General features: G+C 37.2%; 1 protein-coding gene across 3 annotated transcripts in view; it reads left to right on the top strand.

Moving 5' to 3' along the window:
* The first annotated feature begins 18,117 nt into the window (after positions 1–18,117).
* Sik2 (salt inducible kinase 2) overlaps positions 18,118–24,247 on the top strand; it is a 127,926-nt gene continuing 121,796 nt past the window's right edge. For all 3 annotated transcript variants that reach the window (XM_076846427.1, XM_076846426.1, XM_076846425.1), the window contains exon 1: positions 18,118–18,404. In XM_076846427.1, coding sequence (XP_076702542.1) covers positions 18,270–18,404 — 135 coding nt within the window. In that variant the 5' untranslated portion in view covers positions 18,118–18,269. The remainder of the gene's footprint in view (positions 18,405–24,247) is intronic.

Here is a 24,247-nt window from a genome sequence, read left to right as displayed (position 1 = left end):
TTTTGCCCCCAAAAAGATATTTTACAACACCTACAGGTATTTTTTGGTTGTCATGTAATGCCAGATTCATGGGACCCCAATAGACCTCCAGGAGCCGAATCCGATGCAAGCACACAAGAGTCTTTATTGCAAGCTCCAGCCTGAACTCACAACCGTTCCCAATGCTGCGGTCCCAGGGAGTGACTCCCAGTCCTTTGTTCAGTGAGATTTTATAGATTTTGGGGGATACTCTATGCATCACAACATCACACAGCAAATCATTCCACACCTCGGGAAAATCAAACAACTCTTAACATTGATTACCACATTCACTGGCGGGAACAAGTTGGGTAGGAGTGATTGGTTAGTACAAGAGGGAGATTCCTTTGAACTGATTGGTTTAGGCCACGAGGGTTGTAGGGGCTAAACTACATGGTTTCCCAACACGTTATCAACCACCATAAACTACTGGGGGGGTCATCTGGCATCCCTGTCTCATGCTGATTGGTGGTTGCTAGGGGGTTGCTATGGGTCCTCACCTAGCCTAACTGAGTCAGGGACACCTGGCGCAGCAGATCTCTCCTGTTGTTTGCAGACAAACAACACAGCAGGGTGGGTAGTGCCTAGGAGTGCTCTGTGGGTTTTTCCAAGGACAAGGGTCACACCCCTTCCTTGGACAGGCTTTGCTCTGAGGTAGAGGCTGGTTTCTCAGTTACAACCAGAAGTAGGGTTATACTGGTATCTAGTAGGTGGAAGCCAGGGATTCTGATGAACATCTTCTAATTCACAGAACAGTCCCCAACCACAAAGAATTATCTAAAAACGTGGATGTATAACCAATGTGATTCTGCAATCTGTATACGGGGTAAAAATGGGAGTTCATAATCCACTTGAATCAAATGTATGAAATATAATATGTCAAGAGCTTTGTAATGTTTTGAACAACTAATAATAATTTTTAAAAAAAGGAAAAAAAAAGAATTATCTAGTCCAAAATGCCCATAGTAATGAAGCTGAGAAATTTTGGATTAGGGCAATACCCACTGAGTGACTTAAATAAGAGTCAACAGCCAGCAACCAAGGGACTGGGGCCTCAGTTCTGGGACAGGTATTTAGTGGCACACTACAGCATCCATCATATACCTTGATTACTTTTAAAGAAAGCTAGCACATAATGACCTCATTCTTGGTACTAGGATTGCTGGTTGTCACTGGTTTAGTTTTTATTTCTCAGCCTTTACAAGGAATAAAGGCAGGAAAAAAATTTTTTTTAAATATCGTTAGTTGTTATTTATTTATTTATTTATTTATTGGTGGTGTTGAGACTCGAACCTAGGGCCTCACACATGCTAGGCAAGCACTCTACCACTGAGCCACAACTCCAATCCCCAATTTTTTTTTAATCACATCATTGATACCAATATTTCCTATTCAAAGGCAGGACTATAGGCAAAATTGTTATATTTAGAGAAGCTTGAAACTCATTGGCCCAAACAAGTGTCCTGGAAGCACCTGGTTAAACTCTTCTTGAATCTCATTAAGTTTGCATACCATGGAGTTGCAAAAGTAAAGGAAAATGTTCAAAATTAATCCATAATATTAGAATTATAAGGAAGCTTAGAAGTCATTAAGTGATGAAAACTTTGACTTTTTACAACTGAGAAAAAGGAGGCCTGGAAAAGATCAGTGAACATGCTCCAAGTCCATAGCTGCTTAGTGCTTTATGTAGGACCAGGATCAGGCCACCTAACTCCCAGTATTCTTGTTTCTTTTTTCCTGCCTCACCACCCTGACTCTTCTCCTTAGTAACAGAAGAAGAAAATAGAACAGAGGAACAGAAAGGAAGATGAAGCACTCCCAATTTCACAGTGCCTTGGAGGAACTGAAAACTGAGTACAGAGTTATATGAAGGAAGTACTCATTGTCAGTAGAAACATCCATTTCATTGTTTTCCCAAAGTATTATTACATTGTGTTGTGCCATCTACATTCTCTTCCTCACTCTAGCTAATGACCAACATAACACATTAATGAATAGCTCCGCCAAGGTTGGATCACCTCAGCAATGGAAAAAAGAATTCAGTTAACCATCCCACATAGAAACAGAATAAATGATCGGCTCTCCTTAGTAACACACAAAAAAACAATCAATAAAGGCAGGCAACATGGTATAATGCCTCACTCTTTTTCAAACAAAAGACTTAACTTGGAATCTTCTTCCAGTCCCTCCCCAGAAACTCTCATCTGAACTCTTCTTGTCCTAAAGAGTAATTATGTTTTCCAGTGCTTCTTAAACTTTTCCACTGAAATACTCAAAGAATGTAAACTGCACACAACACTCACTGAGAGAGAGAGAGAGAGAGAGAGAGAGAGAGAGAAGCATGTTCATGTGTAAAAGCCCAGACCTGGAGAAGTGACCCAAAGCAAAAGTTTTAAGAAATGCAAAATTTTTCCAAAGTCCTATGTCTCTCAAATATTTGTTCAAGTCTCACAACCTACTATTTTTCTTAAGGAAACAAAAGTTTAAAGAGGAAATTGATTTAGCAGAAGATATAATGTTTAATCATTTCTTTTAAGACAAGCAGTTCTTTTTTTAATATTTATTTTTTAGTTGGACACAATATATTTATTTATTTATTTTTATTTGGTGCTGAGGATTGAACCCAGGGCCTTGCATGTGCTAGGCAAGCGCACTCTACCACTAAGCCACAACCCCAGCCCTAAGCAATTCTTTTTTGCAGTTCTTTTTTTAATGTTATTATATTTTTTATACCTTAATTTTATTTATTTATTTTTATGTGGTGCTGAGGATCAAACCCGGTGCTTCACACATGCCAGGCAACTGCTCTACCACTGAGTTACAACTACAGCTCCATGTTTAACCATTTTTTTAAAAAATTGCACTTTTTCTACTCATCCAATATTGAGGAGCATCTATTATCTTTCTTATTTTCATTTTAGCAAAATCACTAAGATGTTATACTCAAGATTTTTACATAACTTGTGTTTTAATAATATAAAAGATTAAAATTAAAATGCAAATGAACTCAAACTGTATACAATTTTATATTTCAAAATTGTAAACTAAATGCAAAAATTAAAATAAAAATGTGAAATTATTCTTCAGATATTATCACATCACATCTCTTCTAAAATATTCAGATAATTTGTTAATATTAAAAAGCAAAATAGGTCTGGGGATGTGGCTCGAGCAGTAGTGCGCTCGTCTGGCATGCGTGAGGCCCAGGTTCGATCCTCAGCACCACATACCAACAAAAATGTTGTGTCTGCCAATAACTAAAAAAATAAATAAATATTAAAAAAAAAAAACCTTCAGAAAAAGCAAAATAAAAATAAAAATAAATAAATATCAACATTTTAAATTACACTTTAATTAAATTAAATTAAATTTAAATCTGAAATTTTAATTTTTAAAATTTAATTAAACATTATTAGTTTATAAAAATAGGGGCTAGGAATATACCTCAGTTGGTAGAGTGCTTGCCTCACATGCACAAAGTTATGGGTTCAATCTCTAGCACCAACAAAAAAAATTAATTAAAAAATAAATTGTTTCTTCATTCAGAATTTATTGTCCTATGAGTATTTGTGTGGGGAGTATACTAGGCATTGAACCTAAGACACTCTACCACTGAGCCACATCCCCACTCCTTTTTTAATTTAAGACAGGGTCTTGCTAAGTTGCTCAGGCTGGCTTTGAACTTGAGATCCTCCTGCTCAGCCCCCCCCTCCCCCCGCAACTTGCTTGGATTACAGAAGTGTGTCACTACACCTAGCAAGCATTCATTGTCTTGCTAGTTGCCAATGAAAATAATTCATATCATGCTTCATGTTTCATTTAGTTATAGATTAAATTGAACCTCCATATGTTGAAGGTCCAACCTGCATCCAATATGACTATATTTGGAGATAGGAAGTAATTAAGGTTAAATGAGGTTATAAGGGTGTAGGTTTCTAATCCAATAGGACTAGTGTCCTTAAATGAGGAAGAGAAAACAGAGTGCTCTCTCTATGATGATGCACAAAGAAAAGGCCATGTAAGAACACATGGAGAAGGTGGTATCCACAAGTCAGGGAGAGACACCTTATCAGAAACTAATTCAGTTGACATCTTGATCTTGGACTTCCAGCCTTTAGAACTGTGAAAAAATAAATATCTGTTGTTTAAACCCCCAGTTTGGGGTAGTTATGGCAGCCTAACACACCTTCACATATATAATTGAAGAGAAATGTGAGTTATTCAATACTGTAAAATATTCTTCAGCCAACATGTGTATCAATTGCAAATACCATCCTAGCTTATGAACACCCAAAAGGAAAAAAAAGGAAAAGGTACATTCCATTCAGTACTGTTGAAGAACAATACTTGAATAAGGAAAAATTTATTCATTCTTGTTGAAAGAGAAAATTTGAAGAATAACTTTCTTTTTCCTCCTACCTAAGCATTTTCATCACTCAAATGCTCTCTACACTTCCAAGTAGTGTGGGACCCATCTGTGGAAATGTCACAACCCACAAACCTTTAAGCATCCAACTCAGCCACCTGCTGTGCTGAGGACATAAAACAAAAAATGTGGGAAAACATTTTCCTATAGCCAAAACAGTGCTGATTATAAGAGTGAACACTTAAGCTTTATTGCCATGCTGTGCCAGTACTGAAAGCCTGAGTGAGAAACTAACTCATGACCTCATTAATAATTTGTGTGCATGTTGTATGATTTGCCATATGTGACACTAAAACTGGAGCATGCCTTGCTTGACCCAGTCTGAGGGCATTCTTTAGCCTTCAGTCTGTGAGTGCATAATGGAGTAGTAAGAGGGGATATGAATGCCCATCCCAACTCCCCACTCCTAAGTAAGAAGAAGACCTAGGCACAATGCATTTACAATATCTACTTACCCTAGTGAGTTAGCATACAAAGCAGTTTATACTTTAAAAATAAGGAAACTGAGGCACAAATTAAATTGAAGGGACTCTCCAATTATGACCTGACTATAACTTGGTAGAGACAAGTCCACAACCTAAGGATCCTGGCATCCCACCCAGGGAAACTTACTGCTTCATACCTAGCTTCTTTATGCTCAGAAATGCTTCTACTTTTAGGGTTTTGTGGTCAAGTAGCACATGAATTGAAAAGAATAAAAAAACCATATTTTTTAGCTCTTCTCATTATAACAGTTTAGAGGTTCAGGGACAGAGGAAAAGGGATATAATTTTAATAGATGTTTTCTGAACCTGGTCATTGAACTTTGACATCTGGGAATCAACATATCCTGAAATGTTTCTAGTCAAATAGTGATTATGGGAGCAACAATAAAATTACTGTATTTAGTCTTCTGGTGTGTGGTCAGCATCTTCTTTCATCCTTTTGATTTGGATTTCCTTGGGCTACTGAATGGGGATGTTTCTGTTCTTACATGGCAATTTGAGAGGGGTAGCTAGTAGCATAATTGTTATTTACCATATGGTATGCACTATTTGGGAGTGAAGGCTGAAACTGATAGAAGATTAAATGTGATTTCTGTCCTCAGAGGTCCTCATTTTACTCTGATGAATAGATGTGACGCATAAACACAGGAAGGAGAAACGAACACCACCTTCGGAGGGGGAAGAGGTAGAGGCAGAGATTAGCACAGTAAGACAGGTCTTGAAATACTTAATAAATTTAACTTGATGATGGATTGAGGAAAATTAACAGATTGTTTTTTCTTTAAAGCAAAGACTGGATGGAGATGCTGCCTCTGAAGTTGATCTCCACACTGCTAATATCATTCCTTCAAAGTTTTGGTATAAGTTTAGTTTTATAGCATCTGCCCACAAGTCAGGTTCTTGGTGACATTTTGTCTTATTCACACACAAAAAATATATTCCTCTATCTTTCCCACTGCCAACTGTCTTCTCAAAAAAAAAAAAAAAAGAAAGAAAGAAAGAAAGAAAAATACAGACACTAGGAATAAGCATTAAATTCTTTCCCCACAGGAATGGATGAATGCCTATTTATAAAGACATACCTGACAAAATGAGGCTGACCAGTAGAGGGGGCATGAGCTTCATGTACGGCATTCTTTAATGAAATAAGAAACCAGGACCCCAGGGTGCGTGGGTAAGGTCACAATGCAAAATAAATTAGGTGTCTAACAAATTTACAACAACCAAAAAAGTTTGGGAACATTCTCTCTATATCTGTACATTGCTGTGTGGGCATATGAAAGAGGAACATTGTGCAGACTCAGGGAATGAATCACTCCTCATCCAACAGTGCAGGGCTTTTCTTATTTGAGCTCTATTGCATTCAAATTCTTAATACTCAATGACATGATATGTGATTTCATTTTAACACAGATTTTTTTTATTGTGACACATGTGTAAATTCCTCAACTTGCTATTGCATACTTTGTATGGCAAAATATTTCAACATTAGGTAAACATTTACCTTCATATATAGAGAAAGATTGCTATCCTCAACAGAATCATTGCTCTTGGTGAATGAATGTCTTAGTAAGTGAAATGGTCTTATAGACTGGAAGCCCAATCCAGTCATTAAAGGTCAAGCTCCAGAGTTAAACAGATGAGACCTCAAATTCTGAATTCTATCATATGCTAGCTTCATTCACTTGAACACATTATATTAACTCGCTTAAGCTTTGATTCATCTGTAAAATTGGGACTATAATAGTACAAAACTAGGATTATTGGATACATTTATGATAATAGTAAAAATAAAATGTGGTTGAGTTAATTTATGTTTTTATACTAACGTGCATAGTACTAGATTATCTTTTATTTGTGATATACTTTCATTCATAGGCCCAAGTGTGGCCTCTTTTGTTTTTATTTATATATCCTTATGCACTCACTTATGTATTTGATTATTATTAATAATATAAATATTTGTGAACCAGCCACCCAATATAAGAATTAGAACATTAGCAATTATTTGCACCCAACAAGAGCTTCCCCTAATCCATTCCTCTACCTTTCCTTTCTTAATTCTCACATTCATTATTAGCTTGCTTTTGAAACTATAGCTTTATTACATATTTGTATTTCTAAAAATTATATTGTTTAATTTTATTTGTTTTTAACTTTTATAAAAAGTTAAGTAAAGATGTTAAATCTTTACTAAAGTGCTGCTAGGAACACTCTTGTTCATGTTTCCTATTAACCTTAGTTTTTCTTAAGTAAATACCTAGAAATAGAATTTCCTGAGTTATAGGTTATGGGAATAGTCAACATTAGATAATGACAGACTTTCCAAAGTGGTTGTATCCACTTACATTCTCAAGAGCATTGAATAAGGCATTCTTCTAATTCACATTCTCTCCAACATTTGGTATTATCACATTTTGTAATTGAATGGGCATAAAATGTTATATTGCTGGGGTTTTTAATATTTATTTTTTAGTTGTAGTTGGGAACAGCAATACTGTTATTTTATTTATTTATATGTAGTGCTGAGGATAGAACCCAGGGCCTCTCACATGCTAGGCAAGTGCTCTACCACTGAGCCCTAGCCCTATATATTGCTGTTTTAATTTTCCTTTCCCTGTCAATAATGGAACTGACTATCTCATTATTTTTTATTATAATTTTTTTTTTTTAGTACAAATGATTAAACCCAGGGGCACTACCACTGAGCCACATCCCCAGCCCTTTTTAGATCTTTTTTTATTTTGAGACAGGGTCTCACTAAATTGCTTAGGGAGGATCTCAGTAAGTCACTGAGGCTGGCTTTGAACTTGTGATCTTCCTGCCTCAGGCTCCCCATTCACTGGGATTATAGGCATTTGCCCCTCTGCCTAGCCATCTCATCATTTTTTATGAGTCACATGAGTCTTCTGTTAAATTCCTATTCATATTCCTTGATCACTTTCTGTCAAATTGTCTGTCATTTCTTGCTATTAATTCTTTGTTGATTAATTATGTTATGAATATCTTCTCCTAACTGGTATTTTCTTTTTTCTTTTTGTAAGATATCTTTTGATATTTGAAAGTTCTTGTAGTCAGTTTTATCTTCCTTTTTTCTTGCTAAGTGTGTTTTTTATGTTTCAATAAACTCTTCTTTTATGTGTTTAATAAATTCTTCTTTACCCCCAATTCAGGAACCTATATGCCTGCATTTTCTAATAAAATTTACTGTTAAAATTTAAATCTTTAATTTCTCTGGAATTTGTTCTTACATATGGTTTGAGGTAGGGATCAATATTAATTTTTCCCATACAGATAACCGTTTTTTTACAAGTCTACTTACTGAACAGACCTTCCTTTGTCCATTGGTCTGCCATGTCACTTCTATCATATATCAAAGTTCCATATATACACAGTCTATTTCTGAGTTCTCTATTTGGTCAAATTTATTTTTTTCTGTTTCTGAATAAATACCATGCTATTTTCATATACTTTAGCTTCAAAATAAACCTGTTAACTAGTGAAACAATACTGAACTAATAAACATTATTTTTAATGATTTTTAAAATATATTTGTTAACCATCCCATCTAACGTGTTTGCTTCTGGTGACATATATAGTCTGAGTTGTTGCTTTCTTTCGAAGCAAGTATGCTTCTGAGATGCCTCATTACTTTGGCCTGTGAGTATATATTTCTCTGATGGTTATCAGTGATTCTGTCTAAACATCTGCAGTGGGAAAAGACCAAAGGCCAGATCCCAGTGAGTCAACATCCAGTGAGCTCAAGGAAAGGAAGACAAGCACTAGAATGGAGAGCTCCAAGCACTAAGCTACCTTCATTTCTCAGACTAGTATCATGCCATCAATAAACTCTCCAGATTATAACCCTACCCGGAAACTCACCTCCACCACTGACAACCTCCATCCCTGTCCAAGGAGAAGCAGCCTGAAAAGAAGGCACTTCTAGATTGTACATCATCATCCCTGAGGGATAGTGGGAGTGGAGCAGTGGGAGAGTTACTCCCAAGTCAGCCAATCCTGACCAGTTTTCTATACTCTGGCTTCTATAATATCCTGATTGTTATCCTTATGAACACTAATACCAGTGGTCTGAGCCTCTGCCGCCAATTTCCACAGAAGCTCCCTGCCCCAGGCTACAGATGCGTGAACGTGCACACACACACACACACACACACACACACACACTCATACATACAATACTTACATGCACACATATACACATGCCAGTTCAAAAAAAGCTCCTCCAAGATTTACCTTGGGTTAGGAAATTAATTAACTGTCTTGGAAAAATCCAAGGTTTTACATAGATTGATATTAGACCAAATTATGAAACAAGTATCCCCAGAGCTTTAGCTATTCCAGGCAGCCCAAGATCCAAAACCTCCTTCACAATGTTTACCTATTGGAGTCTCCCATCCTTATTATCCATGGACGGTCACTGCTCTATTGTTTGCTTTCTTTCCATCCCATTAATTAAAGCTTATTTGTTCCCTATTCAAACACCTAATTAACCTAATTGCTATGGTATGAATGTATATATTTCCCTCCAAAATTCATATATTGAAACCTAAGGACAGACTTCTTATGAATGGGATTAATGCCCTTATCAAAAGGCTAGAGAAAACTTTTTGAGAAAAGCAGCAGCAGGCTGGTGGAAGAGATGTTTTTACAAATACATATTTTTTCAACTTTCAAATTTGAGTAGAATAACAAAACCATAAAATATTATAATTCTATGAATGCTTATAAGTGAACAACAACAATAAGTCAACTTTGCCCATTTAAAGTCTTATGGATCACAATGTACTTCATGATTTAGCGTATATAGGACCTCATGCAATATGGCCCAAATCTACCCTTTCGGCCCCATCCTTCTTCCTCCCTCATTACTATCCAGATGGAACACTTTCAGCTTTTTCCCACTTCAAGATACTCAGAGGGCTGGGATGTATTTCAGTGGTAGAAAATGTGCTGAGCCCACAGAAGGCCCTGGGATTTCCAGCATCAAAGGAAAAACAAGCAAACAAAAAACAAACTCAGAAACTTTCTCTGGTAAGGCTCTCCTCAAATTCCATCCCCAGACTATCTCCTACAGATTCTTCAGATTTCATTTCAACTGTCATTTCCTGAGGAAAACTTCTTGACCTCCACCCTTTAGACTAGACCAGAACTCCCTAATTACACAATCTCATAGCATGCAGTACTTTTCTTTTAAAGCATTTGCCATAATTATAATTAATGGATAAAATAATGTAAGGAAGAGGGAAATTGGTATAGTACACTGGGAGTCAGAAAGGAAAGCATTTTAATTCAGTTTTTGAGCAATATATGTTGGGAACCATTATGTTCCCGGCATTATATTAGGTACTAGCAATACAGTGGAGAAAGTGGCAGCCCCCTCCTCTTCACTTTAATCACCCATTCTTGAGTCCATACCTGGATAGAACACTAACTCAAATATGACAACACAAAACGTGATTCCTTCTCAAGATCTTTCATTTCATCTAATTCATGCTCCAGACTCTTAAGCCCCCCATTTCCTCTCTAGTCTCCCTGTCCCTTATCTTCACTTCTTTCTCTAACCAGACAACATGATATGTATTGTCAGTAATTTTCTTGCTGAATCCCCAACTCCCTGTTCTTTTGACATTCTGTAGGATCCACCTAGCAAACTCCAGCCCTTTATCAATGTGACATCTAAGCTATTAATCATTTTTGCAGAAAGTCCCATGGTCATGTGAATTGATAGTTCTACCAATTCACGGTTTTCTCTTTTCTTTCTTTTTTTTTTAAATTTGTTTATTGTAGTTGGACACAATATCTTTATTTTATTTGTTTATTTTTATGTGTGCTGAGGATCGAACCCAGAGCTTCACACATGCTAGGTGAGCGCTCTACCACTGAGCCACAAACCCAAGCCCAGTTTTCTCTTTTCAATTGGACTTTCTTGGAACTTCTTGTGTCCCAGAAAGTTTTATATGGGTCCTAATCAATTTCCTAACCCATTCTCATTGCAGATTTTTCAAACTATCACAACTCATTTAAATACCTTTACCCTTACACTCTTTGCAGATAATTCGCTTCCTATTTCAGAGGAAATAGATACTAAGGGTGAACTTTCCATACTGCAAACCACCCACTTAGCTAAAGGTAAAACTGTCCTTGCTTCTGTTCCCCACCCATATCAGAGAAAAGGTAGTATCTCCCCTTCTAACTACAAAAAAGTCTCTTGTCTTGTGGAATGGCTTGTCTTCTTTAGGATATCTTCAATCACCTTTATTTCAACTGTTCCCTCTTTGGCTTATTTTTTAAAATGTTTATCTCACCACTAATTAAAAAGAAGGGAAAAGAAAAGAGAAACACCAAACTTGCCACCTGACTCTACTTCCCCTTCTATCTTCATTTCTTCAAAACCAGTTTCTTTAAAAAATGTTCTACGCTCACTTTTCTTCACCACTCCCACCTACCCCAATTTGTCTTCCATCCCAGCGCTCTGAAACACTTGCAAAGATCATTATCTCTTTGTGACTAAATCCAGTGAATTCCTTCAAATCTTTATCTTGCTTAACATCTTTTCAGTGATTCAAAAATATTCTTTCCCTAGATTTTAAGAAAATTTCCATTTTCTATCTATTCTCTTTTTCCCCTGGCCTCTCTTTTTTGGTGGGGAGAAAATACTTCTCTTTATTTGCTTACTTTGTGAGTGATAAACAAATACTATAGGATTCTGCCTTCTCCTTCATTCTTGATACTCCCATTGGATGATACTGTCCATACCATTGATTTCAACTACCAATACTATCAATCTTTACATTTTCACCCTAGATCTTGCTCCTGAGTTTCAGAATTATGTATGCAGAACTTATAAATGTCAATCTAGAACATTTGACTCCTAGCACAACTCATTTTGCTCTGGTACACAGACATAATATGTATTGATTTCTGCAAGTTATATAACAGTTTTTTATAATATCTTTGTAAGAATAAAAGCTAAATGTTTAAAGGAAATAGGTTATAATGTTCTTTGAGGGCTGGGACCATATTGCATCCACTTTTGTATGTTCAGTGCCCAGCAGAGTGAAATGTGAAGTGGTAAGTTCTCAGTGATTGTTTGCTCCTGTGAATAACCTGAGAGCAATCTTCAACATCTCTCTCTCCCATCCTTCACATCTTATCAATGCCTTTGTCAGATTCCATCATTTCAGCAGCTTTCAATCTAGTCACAGAATTCCTCTAAAGAAGTGTTCAGGAAAAACAGTGTGGTTAGAAGGGGTAAGAGAGACCTCCATAACCTGGTCTGCATTATCTTTCAGTTTTATCTGCAGACAATCTCATCACTAGATGTTCACAACTGATAGTAGTTACCTGAGCATATCTATCGCACCTCAGCCTCCCTTTGGGATCTTTGTTTTTCTCTTTTCTTAAATCTTCATCCAATCTTTTTTCACCTGGCATTTATTAGGCCTTTACAATTCTGATCAGTTTTTTTTTTTTTTTTTTTTTTTGGTGGGGAGCCTCCCCTGGGAGCCCTTAAACTGAGCTAAATGCCTCTCCTCTGAGCCCCTTGTGCAAACCCCTTAATTCTTCCATGTTACATTAAAATGATTTGTTTATGTGTCTACCCTCCTCACAATAATCCTCTGCGATGTGTACTGTTGTTTAGCACTATCTAACAGATGAGAAACTCAGGCAGGGAGAGGGGCAGGTTAAGTAACTTCCTCAAAGTCACCAGTTAGTAAGTGGTGGAGCCACATTCACTCCTAAGTTGGATTTTGAGCTTCCATTCCATCCAAAAATACTTATTTATGGTTTTATCCCAAACATCTACCAGGGCAGTCAGCACATGAACATAATAAACATCAAACTAAATAGCATTTGGTGAATTCTGCTTAAAAATCTTAGGAATTCAAAAGTACTTAGATATAATCTTTACCTTCAAAGAAGTTTTGATCTAGTAGATTTGGGAAGATAGCAAAATATTCCAATAATAGAAAGAAAGAACTAAGGGGGAAGTAACTGAGAGTTGATAAGCATATATATTGAATCATTGGTATTAGAATGTCAAGGACCCTCTTTTAAAATTTTATCCCAGAATCTTCCAGGAACTCATATGAACTAAAAACTTAAATATAAGATGTAAAATTATAAAACTTCTAGAGCAAAATATAGGTGAAAATCTTTTTGAACATTGATATTAGCAGTGATTTCTTAGATATGACACAAAAATCACAGATAAGGACAAAAATAGACAAGTGGGACAACAATGAACTAAAAAGCTTCCATACAGCAAAGGAAATCACCAATAGAATGAAAAAGCAACTTAAGAATGGTAGAAAAAATGTAGCCCATATATCTGATAAGAAGTTAATATCCAAAATATATAAGGAACACCTATAACTCAATTGAAAACAAAATCAAATAAAAGGGACTTTTATTTATTGGGTTGTGCAGCTCAATGGCAGGGTGCTTGCCTAGCATGTGTGAGGCACTGGGTTCGATTCTCAGCCCCACATATAAATAAATAAAATAAAGGTCTATTGACAACTAAAAAATATTTTTAAAAATCAAGTAAAAAATAAACTGATTAAAACATGAGCAAAGAATTTGAATAAACATTTATCCAAAGACAATATACAAATGGATATCAGGTAGAGGAAAAATGGTCAACTTTATTACTCACCAGGGAAATACAAATCAAAACCAAAATAAAATATCACTTTATATTTTATAGGTGGCTATTATCAATTAAAAAAAAAACGATAGTGGCAAGGATGCAGAGAATTTGATGCCTGGATGTGGAGAATTCAATACACTCATGGTAGGAATGTAAACCATTACAGCCATTACCGAAAATTGAAGTTTCCAAAAAAAATTTTTTTAAACTATCATGTGACTCATCAATCCCACTTCCATGTGCAGGTTTTTGCATAGAAATCAGTTGTATCTCAATAAAGGTGTTTAAAAAATAAAATAAAAGCACCAAAGAAAGTTTTCCTCAAAGAACCTCAATCCTCTAGTTTATTTCTATAATAGTATCTTGTATATAGGGGCACCCACACTTTCATTAACCTGGCAAATTGATGCATGTTTCACAAATACCCATATTTTCTATGAAAATATGGGTATTTGTGAAATATGGGTATTTGGGCCAGTAATTTGGATTTTTTCATGTACTTTCTGCCTTTGTTAATATAAAAAGTAAAGTTCTTTTTAGCTTTTTAATTTATTTTTCCTAAGGAAAGTCATCTAATAAGGATTTTACTAGTTTTTAATTTGAAATGAATTTAAATCCAGGCTTAAGCTTATTAGTATATTAACTTACCTTCAGTTCTGAAATGATAAAACAATAAAAATACAGATATTGTTCATAATCAAGAAAACAAATGGTACGTATCTTGTTTTTCAAGTTCACAGGCTGTCTGCTTCAGCAAAGTCTCTACATACTGCAAGTTTTCTTTCCTCAAATTTTGTAGCATTCTTTTATTACCTTGTTGCTAACTCCTCTCCTCATTCCATGCATTTGTAATTCTACTTTACACAAGTGTGTTATAGAATTAATTATTTTTTAATATTTACTTTTTATTTGTAGTTGGATACTATATCTTTAATTAAATTTTTATTATTATTTATTTTTATGTGGTGCTGAGGATTGAACCCAGGGCCTTGTCCATGCTAGGCAAGCACTCTACCGCTGAGCCACAACCTCAGTCCTAGATTTAATTCTTATCTCAGTTTCTCACCATCTTTCTTAATTCTTTCTCTGTGAACACCCTTTTGCTTTTGGAAGTGCTAACTATTATTATTATTATTATTATTATTATTATTATTATTCAACTCAATGAAAAATATAGGGACTAAGCATAAGATGGGAATGTTGCATTTTAAAGGTCAAGTAAATAGAAGTCTGGAGATTAGAGAGCTCTACCTCACTTATACTAAAACCAGAGATAAAAATATGGGAACTGTATGAAATTTTCTTTCTTTTCTGTATCCCACATCTATTATCCTATTTGCCTGAGGGCCTCTGTGGTAGTAGTGGGAACAGGGAGAAAGGAGAGAGGAAGGGAAGATGAAAGCAAGAGTTGAATAAAATTAAAATTGCAAAAAATGCATATAGCTATCATTTAATGGGAAATATAAGCACCTAAGAGACATACAAGATTGAAATAGGAGAGAGAAGAGTAGGTCTTTTGTATCAAAGAAACAAACTGAATCTGAATCTGAAGTTTCAGTATTCTAAATTAACCTACCTATAGTTCTTCAGGGGTATATTTACAACCTAGTCGTCATTTTCAGTAATACACTCATTGCATTTCCACAAGTTACTCAGCCACAGCGTTATTCAGCCACAGTTCTTTGCTGAAGCCAAATTTAGGGAGCACTCATTGCATTTCCACATGTGTGAAGCTGATTTGGGGCACAATCCCTCCTCTCTCTCCCCTACCTCTGGCCTCTCTTTCTCCAATCTGAAGATACACAGCACACTCAACTGAACTCTGGTTTTCCAAAAATGTTTTAGTACTCCCAGCCACCCCTTTCTTCATTCTGGTCTCAAATCAATTCTTATTCCCAGATTGTGCAAGTAGATAGTTGGTTGGCCTGGTTATCCTATTAAAATAATCAGATAAAAATGAGTAAAAATTTTTGTTCAAAAGGTGTATTTTAAAGGAGGAGGTTGTTAATTCTAGTAAGTCTATGTGCATTCTCTGGTTCTTGTATAAGTGACTTTTCATCAATTCCTAGGAAAAAAACCCTACCCCCAGAACAATTAAAACACAACCATTTAAGTGGAAAATGTATATAGGAATTATTTTTGAAATGAGGTACATACGACAGTTCCTGCTCTAGTTAGAGGAACCTTCATTTACTACTCCCATCAATCCAGAAATCTGATCAGCCTTTTCCCATTTCTCTCCTCACTTTGACAAATAACATACTTTGCAGTAGAATAAGGTATTATTTGGGGAGAGTGAAGAGCAGAAGCACACTGAGCAGTGGCAGGCCTACATCCAGTCAGTCTTGCACTAACAAAATAAAAGAAAGAGGAAGGGATGAGAAGATACATAACACATATTAACTTTCACTAAAAATTAAAACTAAAGAAAAGTTGTAAGAACAATACAGCAAATGACCATATAAACTTTAGTAATACTCATCAAGTCAACATTTCAAATTTGTCTTACCTATCTTTGCTCAAACATTTGAGAGTAAGTTGCACATATCACAAACTTTTATTCCTAAATATTTTAGTAGTATTTCTTAATAAGGGCACCCTTTTTCATAATATAGTACAATTATGAAATTCAAAAAGCTTAAAATTGAGACAATACTTTTGTCTAATATTCAAATTCAAATCCATATTCAAATTTCACCAATCATCCTTTATAACATGTTTTTCTAGGATCACACATTGCCATAACTGGCATGTCTCTTTTATCCCTTAAATCTAGAACTGTTCCTCAGCCCTTTGTCTTTCACGACACTAACATTGTTTAAGAGGACAGGTCAGGTATGGGGTAGAATGTTTCTCAACGTACATTTTTCTGATTGTCGCTTTGTGATAGATTCATAATATACATTTTGTTTCCAGGGATATTGAATATGAAATACATCTTCAATGCCTCACATCAGGAAGCACATCATGTTATTTTATTCATTAATAGTGACATCAACTTTCATCACTTGGTTAGGGTGGCAGCTGTCAGCCTTATTCACTGTAAAGGTGCCTTTGCTAACCCTTTCTAATAATAAGCAATCCAAAGATACTTTGATATTGTGTACATATCAATTTCCCCAGATTGTTCCACCCAATGATTTTAACACCATTTAACAGATTTTGTCTAAATCAATTATTACCATAATAGTTGCAAAATGGTGATTTTTGTAGTTTCACCATTTCTTCTACATGCATTTGTTTGGCATGGCACTGTCAAGAACTGTAATTTCTCCCCCCTTACATATTTATTTAAAATATATTGTATTTTATTTATTATTATATTTATGTACTCAAAAGTTAAAGTGAAAATATGGGTTCTTTTTAAAAATCCAATGTTTTATAATCCATATCTATCATTATTCTTTTTTGATACTTAAATTGCCTCTGATTTGGTAAGTGGGGGTAACTTCAAGCTGTCTTTTGTCTTTTGACATATCCTTGACATATACAAGAAATCTCCTTGCTTTCTGGTACAAAATCTTTTAAGAGCACTTTATACTTTCCCTGTCTCTTCCCTCAAATGAGCCAATCTGCTGAGGAGTCTGACTCCTTTTAGTGGAGAATGGTATTCACAAACCAAGATCTGGAGGCACATAATATATTTCAAAATATTAAAATTTTGCTGTTCCTATTTTATCATATGAAAGACTGGTGTGATAATTCATAATCCTAGTATTACCTGTATGACCTTGGCAATTCCCTTCATTCCTTGCTGCCTCCCTCGTCATATCAAACGGAACTGGATTAAAAACACATTTCTTAATCTTTTCAGGGTCACTCACAGTTTGGGAATCCGATAAAAAGCTATGATCCCCCTTCCCCAGGGACACTCTCAAATAAGCAAAACTTTGCCTAAATTTCAGGGCGTTCCAGCTTCCAAAGGCCACTGGAGCTTCCAAATGCCTGGGTTAAGAATCTCTAGGGTCTGTCTCTTCAATTCTGTGAGTCTATATGCTGTCAGAATGAGTCCTCAGCAACATCAAAATGTGGAAGGACGTATATAGCAACAAAATGAGAAAAGGACACAAAGAAAGAAGCCTGTGAGCAACGCGTTACTCAGCCACAGTTCTTTGCTGAAGCCAAATTTAGGGAGCACTCTACTCATAGGTGAGAGGTTTTGGCGGGAAGGTCTGCAGGTGGGCGGAGAACGCCGGGGCAGAGCAGCAACCCACAGGCCAGATGCAGGTCGATGCACACCTCCGAACGGCCCACCAGGGCTCGCTCTTGCCCTTCGGCTGGAAGGCCGGGAAGCCGGGCGGCGACCCCGCCCCTGGCAGCAGCGAGGCGGAGAGAGAGCGGAGGGCGCCGAAGCCCGGAAGGAACGCGCCGGCCAGGTCCGCGCCCCTCCCCGCGCGCCGTCCCATCCTTTCTCCCTCCCGCCGCCTACGTCGGCGGTGCTCCGGTCGCCATGGTGACCAATCGAGGCCCGGTCCCGCCCCCGCCCCCTGCCCCGGCCCCCTGACGTCGGCGCACGTCAGCGGCGGCGCGCGCCTGGCTGGGCCCTGCGGAGCGGGAGGGAAGGAGCGAAGGAGCGATCGGAGCGGCGGTCGCCCGAGCCGAGCCGCGCAGCCGGTCCACCCGCCCGCTCGCGCTCCAGTCGCCGTGTCTAGCAGCGGGGCCCAGCATGGTCATGGCGGATGGCCCGAGGCACTTGCAGCGCGGGCCGGTCCGGGTGGGGTTCTACGACATCGAGGGCACGCTGGGCAAGGGCAACTTCGCGGTGGTGAAGCTGGGGCGGCACCGGATCACCAAGACGGAGGTGCGGCCCGGGGCTCGGCGGGAGCGTCCGAAGAGAGGGTTCGGGAGAGAAGCTGTTTACTGAAAGGGCAGGCTGCAGTGGTGCGACCGGGAACACCAGAGAGGCCGCGCCACTTGCTTAGGCGAGCGGGCCTGGGACCGTGAGGACCCAGAGGTGCTGGGGGTCGGTGAGCAGCGAAGGGACCCGGGCCCGGTCACCCAGACCCGAGTGCCGTCCGTGTGGAGCCGGGTCCCCCCGGGCTTTGCCTTCCCCTACGCCACCCCCGGTGGCCCACGGAATTTCTCCCAGAGCCTCCCACCCGGGCCGTGACCTGGTCTGTGGCCTCGGCTCCGGAGCCCAAGTTCCGCGTCTTCCCCGCTTTCGACTGGGGGTGGGGTGGGAGGGGAAGTCTCGGTGCTCCCGGGCTGCGCGGTGAGATATGTCGCCAGCCCGTGGAGGGGACCTCCTGCGCTCGGGCTCCGCGCACGGGGATCGCGCGGCCCCCGACCCTGGCTTTCCTCCTGCCCAGCTAGGAAGGGGCCTCCGTGTCCGGGAATGCCCGGGCGGCCACTGTCCTTCTTTCCCTCCTTTTGCCTTGCAAGGTCTCTGATTTGGTGTCTCAGTAGCTTGATCTCTTGCCTGAGGCATTTCCATCTAATACTCCAGACAAAAGAACTGGTTAAAATGGTCATCTCGATATTTGTACAGTGGTGGGTTGGTTTTACTTGTATAGGGTTGTCCCTTTACCAGGTGTGCATTCTGTCTGTAAAAATGAATTCCTTAAACCACATCAGAATGCCTCTCTACTCCTAAAGCCCTCAACTGCTTCCTGACGGCGAATCCAGCACACCCCCCCCCCTCCATTGCACATTCTAATGCACCGCACATATTTTCTCACAAGTCTCTGTTCTTACCTAACCCGCCCCCTTTCCTTCCACTGCTTCAAGCTGCTCTCCTCAGGGTCTCTATTTTAAGATGTGCAAATTAAATATCTTGGGGGGAAAAAAGATAGAAACAAAACCATTCTTTAGAATAAAGCCTAGTGGTTTTGACGTACTCTATTCTGCCTCTGTTGTAATTGTCACTGGAGTTTCACCCTTTTTTCAGTTTTCCTCCTGTTCCTTCCCTCCCCCCGCCCTTGTTAGTACTAATGCACTAGACTTTGAGGACTTTGAATTTAGAATAAAGTAGTACTTTTATTTTTTTCTAGGATGACTTACGTAAGGTGAAGGGTATTTGAAAAGTTGAATGATTTTCGTAGTAGTAGTATTTAAAAGTTTTGCTTAATGTCCATTTTTAAAAAGAAGGGGAATATATCATGTCATCTTCACTTTTTGCCCTCTACTGATCCTAAAGCAACCCAAATCTGAATTATTTGAGGCATTAGAACCAAGGTCACAAATTTTTCTTGCACAAATTTGGCGGTGTTTCCAGTGTTAGCGATTTAGACTGAGATGTAATGATAATATGACTATAATGACATTACTAAATCTTTGCATAGTGTAATCTGATCCCAGTATTTTTATTTTAATGAAGAAAGTGGTTCATTCCACTAAAGAGCCATGGCTGAATGTCATGCCATTTTCCTTTAAGTTACATAAAAAGGAAAACACTTAAAACGTGTATTTCATATGAGCCCTTGTTTAATGATTATCTAAAAATCAAACATATTGCGCAGTATAGAGATTCTGCAAAACTTTTGAGCTGTATTATTACATGACTGAATATCAGTCCCATGGTTCATAATATTTTTTCAACAGCTCTATTATTTTTACTAGTAAATTTTACTTATGTTATTTTGTCAGGTCAAATTTAGTTAATATAACATCTGTTTAAGAACTGTATTAGTGGAAGTGGTGGTACTTTCTCTTGAGGCTGACAGTTCCAATGGTGTCTCTTTCAAGCTGATACAGCTTAATGAGCTAGGGGGCACTGTGGAGTAATGTCATCCTTCAGCTATCAGATAGCTTGAGATCAAATGCATTTGTAATTGAAGTCACCAGTCAAATCATGAAAGAGCACTCAGATCCTAAATTGTGTATATATATTTGTGAAAAATAATTTGTGTTAAACGCTAAATTGCTGGTTTGCAGATCCCATCTCCCTTGTGCTTCTTAAAAGAAATTATCATTAATTAAAATTAAAAAAGAAATATTGTGAACATCACTAAGTATGAGTGTGAGCTTTTGTGGTAATTTGGTATGATTGAAGATGTAAGATAGAGATGGATGAAGAAAATGGCCTGGCAATTGCTGAACAAAAGTTTTTGGAGATCTTAAAATATGTAAAGTGGATCTGTGAACTTTCACACATAATTTGCTTTAAGAATTGTTTAGCAAGAACACAAATACAATAGTTTCTTAAAGTATACTATTTGTTGCCAATGAGTTTTTTTTTTAATCAGTAATTGTTACCTTCATTGGATAAATATTTGCATCTTTGATAAATACAACTACCTTAAAACTACATTGGGCTGGGGATGTACCTCAGTGGTGAAGTGTTTGCTTAGTGAAGCCTAAGGCCCTGGGTTCTGTACCTAGCACCACAAAAACAAACATCACCACCACCAAAAAACCCTAATGTTTCATATGCTTTAACGTCAATGTAAATTTATGTGTTTTAAAACTCAAAGATCAGCCAGGTGCAGTGGCACACGCCTGTAATCCCAGTGGCTTGGGAGGCTGGGGCAGGAAGATCACAAGTTCAAAGCCAGCCTCAGCAATGGTGAGGCACTAAGTAATTCAGTGAGACCTTGTCTCTAAATAAAAGTACAAAATAGGACTGGGGATGTGGGGATGTGGCTCAGTGGTCCAGTGCCCCTGAGTTCAATCCCCGGTATCCCTCCCCACCCCACCCCATCCCCCAAAAAAACCTCAGAGATATTTTTTCCCAAGTTTGCTATGGAGAAAATTTTAGGGCTTAGCTTAAACATCTGTGTGATGAACAATTGAATTCTTTTATTTTTAATTGATTCTTCTCCATCTCTTTATCTGTATCTCTCAAAAATGATAAATTTTCTGCAGAGTTTGGGAAATCCAAATCTGTTTCCCTTTCAGGGAAAAAAAATAGTAGAAAAAAGAGATCTTCATTTTGTCTAATCTATCAAACAGCTTAACATTGTTTAAGAAATATATTTACATCATCTCAAGTGATATATGTATGTTAGATCTCTATAAATTTTGCATTCAGAATGGAAGGCAGCTGGTGGTAGAACCTAACTTCCTAATATAATACTTAATAGAAGCTTGTAGTACTGGTTTGTGGCTTATGAATTAGAGAAGCTAATTTTATAAAATTAGTGTAATGGGAAAAGGATAATAGCATTTAGGCTATTAAACTATTTTAGGAAATAGCAGTTGCTAGTTTTCTAGCCTGTGAGTATCCTTGAGTAATGTTTTATTTTATGAATAAAATACTAGGAAACAACTTTTTCCTTCTAATTAACTGTGTAGTTTTTTTGTCTCTTAAGCAAAATGATGAAAAAGCCCTTTTGTGCCCCTTTTATTGTTTTCCAGTGGTTAAAAAATGTTTCGCTATAGAAAATGCTAAGAATAAAGAGGCATATAGTACAAAAATATATAATTTTTCCACCAATGGGAATAAACCATTCGTAACATTATGTCACATTTCCGTCTAGTCTATTTAAATGTGTTTTTCCATAGATGAAAGCTCATGATACACATATATAAGTTACATTATTTTTTTCCATTTAACACTAATGCTGAAGCATTTTGCTTATTGTGTATAACTTTATAACAACATTTTAATAGTTGGATAGTGTTCTGCCTTGTAAATGAATCCCCTTTTTTTCCCCTACTTTTTAAATTGGTGCATTATAGTTATACATGCTGATGGGAGTTGTTGTAATTCATGCATGCACAGGATGAACCCCATTTTACTTAAAGTTTCCATTATTGTTGAATATTATTGTTTTCAGTTTTCACTTATAGTAAGTAATTGGCAAAGAACATTTTTGTGTCTGTATTTACAATTTTTTTTTTTTTAGCAAGAAGGAATTGCTGGTAAATTCCTAGAAGGGAAATTCCTAAGTGAGAAGGTATTACTTTTACATTAAAGAGCTGCATATTTTTATTACCAAATCTATTATGTTTACTATTGAGAAATTTAGAGGTTTAGATAAATGAAAAAGTTACTTATAATATCACAACTCAGGGATAACTATCATTAGTTATTTTCATCTCTTTCCTATGATAGATAACTGAGTTTTCCTCAACACGGTGCCTCTTGTGTTCTTACATAAATAGCATGTAGATGTATGGTCTAAGGAATCTTAATAGATTTTTCACAGAGGTTCTAAAAATTACCTTATTAAAGTGGCATGTAGGTGTTAGGCTACTTACTTATCCTTAAGAGAACCTGGAATGCAGAACTAAAATCAAGGACATTCTGAAAACTGCTTTTGTACACTGAAAAGCTGTCCATGTACATTTTGGGACTTTCATATTTAGGTTTAATTCTTAAACTACTACCTTAAAATCTAGGATTTTTTAAAGCTTTCCAAACAGTTAAAGTTCAAAATCGTCTTTCATAGCAAGGACAGAAACAAGAAAAGGGGATATTATACCATGACTATAATATTTATTGAAGAGAACTTATTTTTTAATGTGTTTGGACTATATTTACTATTTTTTGCTTTCAAATTTTAAAACTCATTTCAGTAATCTTGGTATCAATCTTGCACGCACTGGAAAATATTCCACATTTCAAGAAGCAGTGGTACTATGTGTAATCAAAGGACTTGCTATCAAATAACCACTAATATTTGTATTTAGGCCTATGGATGACCTTAATTGTGTTCAAACAAATTGTATTTGTCAGAGAATATACATGTGCTTTATTAGAAACATTTTCTCATCTCTTGACATCACAGACAAAAAAACAATTGGTAAATTATCCTACTAATTATTGTTCAAAATTATCTTGTTATTTTTCGGGAAGGAGAAAAATGTTCAAAAAAAGAGTTGTGTAAATTTTTATGTTCCGTAGAAACTTTTAACTTTAACAGACTTTAATGTGTTCTGATTTTATATCCTCTGGGAAATTTTATCTCAGTATCAGACAATTAAGAAAACATTTATTTGGAAATAACTGAAACTGGCTTCTTTCTCTTGTTGGGTTCACATGATGACATTTGATTTATGGCCCACTGCTGATTTCAGGTCAGCAGTGATGTCAAATGGATTCCAGAATTTCTTCTAATATCTTTCTTTCCTTTATAGTGAACCTACTACCTTTCCTCCTTCTACTTCCATCTTTTTATTTCTTAAAAAAAAAAATGTACGTATGCATTTATTTATTTTGTTCAAGGGATTGAACCCAAGGGCACTGGACCACTGAGTTACATCCCCAGCCCTTTTGAATTTTTATTTTGAGACAGGATCTCACCAGGTTGCCCAGGCTGACCTTGAATTTGAGATCCTCCTGCCTCAGCCTCCTAAACTGCTGAGATTATAGGCATGTGCCCAGCACAGTCTATTTTTTACTTCACATATTATTAACGTCGGACTGGCTCTAGCTTAGCGGTTCCTTCGACACAGAACTTTACAACCACATATTATTAACATTTCCCACCCCTCCAAAAAAAATCTGTCTAAAGCATGGTTAAGCTGAGCACTGTGGCACGTACCTGAAATCCCAGCAACTTGAGAGACTGAAGCAGAAGGATCACATGGTGAAGGCCAGCGTCAGCAACTTATTGAGGCCCTAAGTAATTTAGTGAGACCCTGTCTCAAAACATTTTTTAAAAGGGTTGGAACTGTAACTCAGTGGTTAAGAATCCCTGGATTCAACCCCCAGTACCAAAAAATAAAATAAAACATTGTTGAATAGTATTCTTGAATATG

Source organism: Callospermophilus lateralis, chromosome 2 (genome assembly GCF_048772815.1).
Source record: "Callospermophilus lateralis isolate mCalLat2 chromosome 2, mCalLat2.hap1, whole genome shotgun sequence".
NCBI classification, from domain to species: Eukaryota; Metazoa; Chordata; class Mammalia; order Rodentia; family Sciuridae; genus Callospermophilus; species Callospermophilus lateralis.
Note: the sequence above shows the minus strand (reverse complement) of the source record. Positions and strands in the feature narration are given on the sequence as shown.